The following is an 11296-nucleotide window of genomic DNA, read 5'->3' as shown; positions in this document are numbered from 1 at the left end:
ATGGAATTTTACTCAGCCGTCAAAAAGAATTCATTTGAACTAGTCCTAATGAGATGGATGAAACTGGAGCCCCTTATACAGAGTGAAGTAAGCCAGAAGATAAAGAACATTACAGCATACTAACACATATATATGGAATTTAGAAAGATGGTAACGATAACCCTATATGCAAAACAGAAAAAGAGACACAGAAATACAGAACAGACTTTTGAACTCTGTGGAAGAATGTGAGGGTGGGATATTTCAAAAGAACAGCATGTATACTATCTATGGTGAAACAGATCACCAGCCCAGGTGGGATGCATGAGACAAGTGCTCGGGCCTGGTGCACTGGGAAGACCCAGAGGAATCGGGTGGAGAGGGAGGTGGGAGGGGGGATCGGGATGGGGAATACGTGTAAATCTATGGCTGATTCATATCAATGTATGACAAAAATAAATAAATAAATAAATAAAAAAAGAAAAAAAAAAAAAAAAGAAAGCTGAGCACTGAAGTATTGGTGCTTTTGTGGTGTGGTGTTGGAGAAGACTCTTGAGAGTCCCTTGGACTGTAAGGAGATCCTACCAGTCAATCCTAAAGGAAACCAGTCCTGAATATTCATTGAAAGCATTGATGCGGAAGCTGAAACTCCAATACTTTGGATGCCTGATGCAAAAAACTGACTCATATGAAAAGACTCTGATGCTGGGGAAGATTGAAGTCAGGAGGAGAAGGGGCGACAGAGGATGAGATGTTTGGATGGCATCGCCGACTCAATGAACATGAGTTTGAGCAAGCTCTGGGAGTTGGTGATGGACAGGGAGGCCTGGTGTGCTGCAGTCAATGGGGTAACAGAATCAGACTCAACTGAATGACTTACTGAACTGAACTGATCTTGGTCTCTAGATGCACCCAGGACCTCACTTCTTTCCTACAACTGATCATCTTGTCACTGCTTCCGCTGCAGGTGTTTGTTCTTGAATCTTTTGAGTATATGTGACATTAACAGGGCCCTTTCCTCTGGCACTCATGTGACACTAACCAGGGTCCTTTCCTATGGTAATGACCTTTAAGGTTGGCATACTGTTCAAAGTGTACATAACTGCCTGAACTCTATATCCAAGCTGACAATGCAGCCAGTGTGTGTGTGTGTGTGTGTGTGTGTATGTGTATGTGTGTGTGTGTGTGTTAGTCACTTAGTTGTGTCTGACTCTGCAACCCTATGAACTGTAGCTAGTCAGGCTCCTCTGTCCATGGGATCCTTCAGGCAAGGATACTGGAGTGGGTTGCCATTTCCTTCTCCAGGAGATTTTCCCAACCCAGGGATTGAACCCAAGTCTTCTGCATTGAAGAAGTCACCATCTGAGGCACCAGGGAACCCCAGTGTAGCCTAGAAAAGGGCAATTATATATGAAGCAGTAGAATAGATTACAAAAGGCTGACAATTTATAAATAATGTAATATGTAAGAAATAGATCTATTTTTGGAGATCATGTTATTATAGGTTTTCCCCTTATTTTCTGTTGACAATGTGTTTCAGTAATACTAATTGGATATCATCAAAACATAAGGTGAAAATATATTTTCCCTGTTCAGTTATTGTGATTTAAAAAAAAAGAAAAGAAATAGTGATAAAATTAACAGGCAAAATTTTTAAATGAGGGAATATTGATCCCACAAATGTTCAACATGTGGTTACCATCTCAACCCTATCAATAAGCAGAAGAGAAACAAAGGGAAGAAACACCCTTTTTAAAAGTAATACAGAGAGACAAAGATAATTCAGAGAGATTTTATACGTTATCAGATTGTCAGCCTCACTAGTTGTAAAATACACTTATTTAGAAATATGTGACAAATATAATATAATATTTTTTATATATCAATTCCATTTCTGGGGATACATACATTAATCATTTTAAAATAAGAATGTATATTTGTGGCAATTAATGGTAGAAAAATTTCAGAAAAGATCCTTAATAGTTATTCATAAGAAATGTTTTAAATAAATGATGCCTAGTTAACAGTGCATGAGATATTAATATGGAGATACACTTTCAGTATTAAAAGTGGTATGAGATATATAAATATATTACCTCACTATTTTCTCAGTATACACATGTGAAGTACTCTGAGAAACATACAAACTAAATTATGATTATAAAGGGACTTTCCTGATAGCTCAGTTGGTAAAGAATCTGCTTGCAATGCAGGAGACCCTGGTTCAATTCCTGGGTTGAGAAGATCCCCTGGAGAAGGGAAAGGCTAACCACTCCAGTATTCTGGCCTGGAGAATTCCATAGACTGTATAGTCCATGGACTCAAAAGGAGTCAGATATGACTGAGCAACTTCCATTCATTCATTCATGGTTATAAAAAGAGAAATGGATTTAGTGGAGTATTTTCTATGTACATACATCTGTGTTGTCTTAATTGTATCTACTTTAAATTAATACCTTTAAATTCGTAAATGTAATTCAGTATTTTTCATTGAATAAAGAAAAATAAACACAGAAAATGAGAAAACACAGAAACAATTCACAACCAAAATATAAACAATAAATATAAGAAAAGTGTTTGACCTTCCAGGGAATTAAACAAATTCAGCATCTCAAAGTGACAACCATTTCCACATATACAACAATCAAGATTTTTTTAATGTACTGAAAAGTTGATAAGACAACATATATTTTGCATCTCTGAGAATCAGTTACGCAAACCTTAGAAATTACATTAAAAATCCCATACCTTCTTTTCCTGAGAAATTTCACATTCCGGAATCAGTATGACGAAAACAATGAGTTTAAACAACAATTTTTAAAAAAGAATGTTTATCAATGTGTTTCTTACCACTTTAAAAAATTAACAATGAGTCAATAAATAGTATATCATAAAATAATGTTAAGTGATGCATTCATAAAATGTTTTGAGTCACTAAAGTCTAGCAATCTAGATAGCATCAGAATGTGGTGTATTAAACAAGACATAAGAGTGGACAACACCTGTTAGAATTACACAGAGTAGGCAAGTAGAAAGAGTCAACTTCATTATTGTTACTTTAAGGTTTTCAGGTGGGATCAAGATTCTTTTCTAACAGAAACAACTTACTCAATAACCCCTTGCTCTATGATTCAGAAAGATGGGTTTACCTGTGTCCCTTCCATTCACATAAATCTTAAACTAGACACTAGTATTACATACAAAATAAGACATTTCAGATAAATCATAGAAAATAAATGGCATTTGGAAACCTCAGTTCAGAAATAGGGGAAAGATTCAACTACTGCCCACTGATAGCATTATTTCAGAACTAAAGAGTTTAAAGTAAAATCATATATAACTACTATTTGTCCATAAAATTACTGTATTTATATGAAAAAGGCAAACAAAAAGCAAGCTAACTGTTCCCGAAACAAAGTTACCTCGGAGGTCTTCATTCATCATTTGGTTTCTGAGTATAAGTAATCCACAGGAGGCTAGTGGTAAGTTACATGAGATAGTGGAATTTCCAGATTTTATATGATTAATTCTGACCTAAAGTCCATAAAATGACTTACATTCAGCAGAGCCAAATGTAGAAAAGATTGTTGAAAAATCCAGTTTCTCTGAATTAAAACATGTCGTGAGAGGGATCAGTACTGATGAGGGAATGGTACAATTCTTTGATTGGCTTTTAATTCATGTCAATGTATGACAAAACCCACTGCCATGTTGTGAAGTAATTAGCCTCTAATTAGCAACTAATAAAAAAAATTTAAAAAAAATCTTAAAAAAAAAAAATAAAACACACTGTGATCTAAAGCCCCTCGATTTGCATTCCAGCTGGAAAATAAACCCAAATTAAGAACAACAGGGCATTTGCCTTTTCAGAAGCCTTCAAGGATTTTCAAGAATCAAAAATGACAGTAAATTTCTTACCATTGCTTCTTAATTTTGACAAAAATAGTGAGATAGAAGTAGATAAAACATAGGTTTTTCTGTGGGGTTTCAGCTTATAAATGAACTGAAAGTGTTTAACTGATAAACAAAAAAAGCAAACATTTTGTGTCTCAAGCTGCAAATCCATGTGCAGAAACTACTCAGGAAACATCATCTGAAAATATTAGAATTAAAAGAGTATAAAACCTAGCATGGAATGAAAATAATCCTACCACAATTCATGGAGCATTGGGCAGAATGCATGGAAAGTTATTCTTCAGTTGTCAGGGCCAATTAGATCTAGACTGGGTGTGCTGATCTGATCAACCCTAACAAGCCCTTAAAAATCTAATAAATAAGTAAAATTAAGTAGAGCCAATCCCTGACTTATGATGATTAGACATAAAATGCTTTGACTTTACAATGGTGCAAAAGCAACATCCACTGAGTAGAAAAAATACTTTGAATTTTGAATGATCTTTTCCTGGGTTAGCAATACGTGGTACAGTATTTGTTCATGGTGTTGGGCAGTCATGTGCTTACAAAGGTAAATAATTGATACACTCACCACCACTCTGTGTACTCACGCAACCATTCTGTTTTTCATTTTAAGTATGGTTTTAGTAAATCATATGAGATTTTTAAAACTTTATTATAAAATATGTTTTGTGTGATTTTTGTCCAACTGAAAGACTGATGCCGAAGCTGAAACTCCAATACTTTGGCCACCACATGTGAAGAGTTGACTCATTGTAAAAGACCCTGATGCTGGGAGGGATTGGTGGCAGGAGGAGAAGGGGACGACAGGATGAGATGGCTGGATGGCATCACCGACTCGATGGACATGAGTTTGAGTAAACTCCGGGAGTTGGTGATGGACAGGGAGGCCTGGATTGATGCGATTCATGGGGTCACACAGAGTCGGACATGACTGAAACGACTTAGTAGCAGCAGCAGCAGTACCATTTTCCTAGCTTCGACATGTTTTTTCTCAGTATACAGCATTTATCTTTCTTTTTCTGACTTACTTTACTCTGAATGACAGACTCTAGGTACATCCATGTCTCTAGAGAAAAGCCTTATTAATTCCTTTTAGTGGCTGAGTAATATTCCATTGTATACGTGTACCATACATTCCATCTCTCTTTGGACTTTTAGGTTGTTTCCATGTCCTGTATACTGTAAATAGTTCTTCAATGAATATTGGGGTATATGTGCCTTTTGAATTATGATATTCTCAGGATACATGCCCAGGAGAACCAGACATGGAACTGCACATGGAACAACAGATTGGTTCCAAGTTGGGAAAGGAGTATGTCAAGGCTGTATAATGTCACCCTGATTATTTAACTTATAGATAGAGTACATCATGCAAAATGCCGGGCTGGATGAAGCACAAGCTGGAATCAAGTTTGCTGGGAGAAATACCAATAACCTCAGAAATGCAGATGACACCACCCTTATGGCAGAAAGTGAAGAGGAACTCTTGATAACATAAAAGAGGAGAGTGAAAATGTTTACTTAAAACTCAACATTCAAAAAACTAAAATCGCTCTTCGCCAGCCTGCGGTCTGTGACGGCCCTGCCTCAGCCCCGGGCACTGGCGCTGCAGGCCGGCAGCTGGGAGTCCCGCGCCCCTCGGATGGCCGCGAGACTCGGAAATCTTTCTAGGAACAGTGAGAAAGACAGAAGAACCCCTTGGGCTGCCAAGCACTGCTGCCACCATGCCCAGGAGAAAGGCAAAAGGAGATGCTAAAGGTGACAAAGGGAAGGTGAAGGATGAGCCACAGAGGAGATCAGCATGGTTGTCTGCTAATCCTGCCCTTCCAAAACCAGAGCCCAGGCCAAAAAAGGCCCCTGCAAAGAAGGGAGAGAAGCTGGCCAAAGGGAGAAAGGGGAAAGCAGAAGTCGGCAAGGATGGGAACAACCCTGCGAAAAACCGAGATGCCTCTACAGTCCAGTCACAGAAAGCAGAAGACACTGGGGATGCCAAATGAGGTGTACCTTTTTGATAGCTCTGTACTTCTAATGACTCTACTGTTTGAAATACTATTTTTAAATCAACTTTTATAAAAATGTAGATTTTTTTTTAAGTTATGTTGTTAGCACATGAGATACTTCGTTGTTGTCTTTTGTGGAAAGGGCAAATAACCACTAGTAGAATGTTTCAGAAGCTGGATTGAAATGGGGGGAAATAGAAGTATTTGAAGATTATTCTTGGTTCCCGGGAGAGATTCTCCGACATTCACAGATATCAGCCACTATGGCTCAGAAGCCTTACTGTGTGGAGAAAAATTACTTCATGTCTTCTTTCTTGATGTCATCAGCACATTCTTGACTTCCTGAAACCAGGAGTCATGATATGGCCTTGACACCCCTAGAATCAGCTGCATCAGGTAACAATACTCAGGCTTTCTGGTGATGACATCAAGATGGTGTTGCTCAGAAGAACCAGGATTTCTGTTTGTAGTTTGTGAATCATCTCATTTATAATCCTGGAGTTTTTAGTTCCTTTCCTCCATGTCAGAGTTGACCTGTGAAAATCTCTTAAATGCCTCATGTGAAATAATCATCCTTTTTGAAATTTTTCCTGTTTATTGTAACAACAGAGTTTGTTGACTTTTTGGAGAGGGGAGTTTGAAAGATGTAAGATGTTATGGAATGTCACCCATGTCCTGCTGGAAATAACTATTTTTGAAAAGTCTCTTATAAAGCTGGATACAAGTTAGACTCGTGGTAGGGGAGTGATCATTTCCTACTCAAAAGTCATAAAGCTACTCTTTACTGCCTTTAAAAAGTTTTATAGTTTGCTTTTCACATTGTCTTTAGTCCTCTCTGAACTGATTTTTACAAAAACATGAGGTAGTAATTCAGTATTTTTTTTCCATATGGTAAGTGGTTGTTCCAACACCATTTTCTGAAAAGTTCATCCTTTCCCCAATGATCTATAACACTGACTGTTTTCATGAATCAATTTTCTTTGTGTGGAGGGGTGGGGGAGTCTGTTGATGGTTTCTGTTCTGACTCACTGGTCAAGTTGTCTAACCTTGTGGCAGTACCATACAATCCTGAGTACTACCACTTTAGAAAAAGGTCTTGATATCTCAGGACAATTCCACCTCCACCTTCAACATCAACAAACTTTTCTTCCTTGGAGTATCTTGGCTATTCTTAGCCAATTACTTTTCTATACAACTTCTAGAATTAGATTGACAAGTTCCAAATCAAACAGATGAAAAGTTGAAATTTTTATTGGATTTGTATTGAATTTATAGATTAAGTATAAAATTAAGTCTTCCAATTCATGAACATGGTATAATTCTCCATTTATTTAGGCTTTTAAAATATCTCTCAATAAAGTTTTATAATTTTCTCAAAAAAAAAAAAACACACACAAAAACTAAGATCATGGTATCTGGTCCCTTCACTTCATGGCAAATAGATGGGGAACAATGGAAACAGTGACAGACTTTATTTTCTTGGGCTCCAAAACCACTGCAGATGGTGACTTCAGCCATCAAATTAAAGGACACTTGCTCCTTTAGAAGAAGGACACTTCTTCTAAAGAAAAGCTATGATCAACCTAGACAGCATATTAAAAAGCAGAGACATTACTTAGCTGGCAAAAGTCCATTTAGTCAAAGCTATGACTTTTCCAGTAGTCATGTATGTATGTGAGAGTTGGATCATAAAGAAAGCTGAGTGACAAAAAATTGATGCTTTTGACTTGTGGTGTTGGAGAAGACTACTGAGAGTCCCTTGGACAGCAAGGAGATCAAACCAGTTAATCCTATGGGAAATCAGTCCTGAATATTCTTTGGAAGGAATGATACTGAAGCTCCAATACTTTGGCCACCTGCTGCGAAGAACTGACCCATTGGAAAAGACCCTGATGCTAGGAAAGATTGAAGGCAGGAGGAGAAGGAGATGGCAGAGGATAAGATGGTTGGATAGCATCACTGACTCAATGGACATGAGTTTGAGCAAGCTCTGGGAATTGGTGATGGACAGAGATGTTTGGGGTGCTGCAGTCCATGGGGTCACAAAGAGTTGGACATGACTGAGTGACTGAAGTGAACTGAACTGTTGCCCAGGAGTAGGATTGCTGGGTCATATGGTAGTTTTTAAGGAACCTCCATACTCTTCTCCACAGTGGCTGTATCAATTTACATTCCCATCAACAGTGCAAGAGGGTTCCTTTTCCTCTTCACCCTCTCCAGCATTAATTGTTTGCAGTTTCTTTGATGATAGCCATTTCTGACTGGTGTGTGGAGTTACATCATTATTGTTTTGATTTGCACTCCTCAAACACTTAATGATGTTCAGCATTTTTCCGTGTGCCTCTTGGCAATTGGTATGTCTTCTTTAGAGAGATGTCTGTTTAGTTCTTTCACCTATTTGTTGAGTGGATTTCTTGTTTGTTTGTTTTAAACATTGAGCTCCATGAGCTGTTTGTATATTTTGGAGATTAATGCTTTGTTTTATGCTTCACTGGCAAATATTTTCTCCCATCCTGAGCATTGTCTTGTTTATGGCTTCTTTTGGTGTGGAAAAGCTTTTAAGTTTAATTAGGTTCCATTTGTTTATTTTTTATTTTTATTTTCATTACTCTAGGAGGTGGTTCAAAAAAAAAAAAAAAAGATCTTGCTGTGGTTTATGTCAAAAAGTGTTTTCCTTAGGTTTTCCTCTAAGAGTTTTATAATGTTCAGCCTAATGTTAGGTCTGGCATGCTGCAGTCCATAGGGTCGCAAAGAGTCGGGCATGAATGAGAGACTGAACTGGATCTTAGGTCTTTAATCCATTTTGAGTTTATTTTTGTGTATGATGTTAGGTAGTGTTCTAATTTCAGCCTTTTACATGTAGCTGCACAGATTTGTCAGCACTAATTATTGACGAGGCTATCTTTTCTCTGTTATACATTCTTGCTTCCTTTGTCATAGATTAGGTGACCATAGGTGTATGAATTCATCTCTGGGCTTTCTTATATTTTGCCATTGCTGTATATTTCTGTTTTTGTACCAGTACCATACTACTTGATTACTGTAGATTTCTAGTATAGTTTGAAGTTTGGGAAACTGATTCCTCCAGCTGCTTTTCTTTCTATGATTACTTTAGCAGTTCAGGATCTTTTGCATTTCCACACAAACTGCAAAAATTTTGTTCTAATTCAGTGAAGAATGGCTTATTCATCTGAAAAGAGTTTCATTGACTCTGTAGATTGCTTTAGGTAGTATGCTCATTTTCACAATATTGATACTTCCAGTCCAAAAACATGGTTTATTTCTCCATCTGTTTGTATCAAATCTTTGATTTTGTTCATCAGTGTTTTATAGTTTCCTAAGTACAGGTTTTTTGACTCCTTAGGTATTTTTATTCCTAAGTATTTTATTCTTTTATGTTCAATAGTAAATGAGATTGTTTCTTTAATTTCTCTTTCTGTTTTTTTATTGTTAGTGTATAAGAATGCAAGAGATTTCTGTGTATCAGTTTTGTATCCTGCAACTTTACCAAATTCACTGGTTAGCTCCAATAATTTTCTGGGGGCATCTTTTAGGATTTTCTGTGTGTAGTATACTGTCATCTCTGAAGAGTGACAGTTTTGCCTTTTCTTTTCTAATTTGCATCCTTTTTATTTTATTTTTTTCTTCTCTGAGGACCTTGGATAGGCCTTCCAAAAATATGTTGAATAAGAGTGGTGAGAGTGGACATCCTTGTCTTGTTCCTGATCTTAGGAATAAGACTCATCTCACACGCTAGCAAAGTAATGCTCAAAATTCTCCAAGCCAGGCTTCAGCAATACGTGAACCATGAACTTCCAAATGTTCAAGCTGGTTTGAGAAAAGGCAGAGGAACCAGAGATCAAATTTCCAACATCTGCTGGATCATCAAAAAAGTAAGAGAGTTCCAGAATAACATCTATTTCTGCTTTGTTGACTACGCCAAAGCCTTCGGCTGTGTGGGTCACAATAAACAGTGGAAAATTCTGAAAGAGATGGGAATACCAGACCACCTGACCTGCCTCTTGAGAAACCTGTATGCAGGTCAAGAAGCAACAGTTAGAACTGGACATGGACCAACAGACTGGTTCCAAATAGGAAAAGGAGTACGTCAAGGCTGTATATTGTCACTCTGCTTATTTAACTTATATGCAGAGTACATAATGAGAAACCCTGGGCTGGAAGAAGCACAAGCTGGAATCAAGATTGCTGGCAGAAATATCAATAACCTCAGATATGCAGATGACACCACCCTTATGGCAGAAAGTGAGGAGGAACTAAAAAGGCTCTTGATGAAAGTAAAAGAGGAGAGTGAAAAAGTTGGCTTAAAGCTCAACGTTCAGAAAGCTAAGATCATGGCATCTGGTCCCATCACTTCACGGGAAACAGATGGGGAGACAGTGGAAATAGTGTCAGACTTTATTTTTTTGGGCTCCAAAATCACTGCAGATGGTGATTGCAGCCATGAAATTAAAAGACGCTTACTCCTTGGCAGGAAAGTGATGACCAACCTAGATAGCATATTAAAAAGCAGAGACATTACTTGGCCAACAAAGGTCCATCTGGTCAAGGCTATGGTTTTTCCAGTGGTCATGTATGGATGTGAGAGTTGGACTGTGAAGAAAGCTGAGCACTGAAGAATTGATGTTTTTGAACTGTGGTGTTGGAGAAGACTCTTGAGATTCCCTTGGACTGCAAGGAGACCCAACCAGCCCATCCTAAAGGAGATCAGTCCTGGGTGTTCATTTGAAGGACTGATGCTGAAGCTGAAACTCCAATACTTTGGCCAACTCATGCGAAGAGTTGACTCATTTGAAAAGACCCTGATGCTGGGAGGGATTGTGCACAGGAGGAGAAGGGGACAACAGAGGATGAGATGGCTGGATGGCATCACCGACTCTATGGGCATGAGTTTGAGTAAGCTCTGGGAGTTGGTGATGGACAGGGAGGCCTGGCATGCTGTGATTCATGGGGTCGCAAAGAGTTGGACACGACTGAGCAACTAAACTGAACTGTACTGATGTATATGTTTCCATGCTACTCTCTCTATTCGTCCTAACTCCTCCTTCCTTCCACCCGAGGTTCATAAGGAAATGCTTTCTGGTGGGAGAGGTTTTTTTTTTTTTTCAAATCATAAATGAGTTTTGAAGTTTGCCAAACATTTTGGATAATCATATGCTTTTTTAAATGTAGTTTGAAAATAGATTTTAAAATTAGGCTTTAAAATAAATCTATGTTTATTTTTAATTGAAGCATAATTTATTTACAGTATTATGTTGGTTTCTTCCATATATCAACATGAGTCAGCCATAGGTATGCATATGTTCCCTCCCTCTTGAAGCTCCTTCCCACTTCCCACTATATTCCCACCCCTCTTGGTTGTCACAGAGCCCTGGTTTGAG

The 11296-nt window shown here is 37.9% G+C and overlaps 1 protein-coding gene across 1 annotated transcript; it reads left to right on the top strand.

Moving 5' to 3' along the window:
• The first annotated feature begins 5471 nt into the window (after window positions 1–5471).
• LOC122455098 (high mobility group nucleosome-binding domain-containing protein 4-like) lies at window positions 5472–5912 on the top strand. Its single transcript, XM_043489964.1, has one exon. The coding sequence runs from the start codon at window positions 5622–5624 to the stop codon at window positions 5892–5894; it is 273 nt and encodes a 90-aa protein (XP_043345899.1). The 5' UTR covers window positions 5472–5621; the 3' UTR covers window positions 5895–5912.
• The last annotated feature ends 5384 nt before the right edge of the window (window positions 5913–11296 follow it).

This window comes from Cervus canadensis, chromosome 17 (assembly GCF_019320065.1).
Source record: "Cervus canadensis isolate Bull #8, Minnesota chromosome 17, ASM1932006v1, whole genome shotgun sequence".
NCBI classification, from domain to species: Eukaryota; Metazoa; Chordata; class Mammalia; order Artiodactyla; family Cervidae; genus Cervus; species Cervus canadensis.
This window is presented reverse-complemented; position numbering and strand designations above follow the sequence as displayed.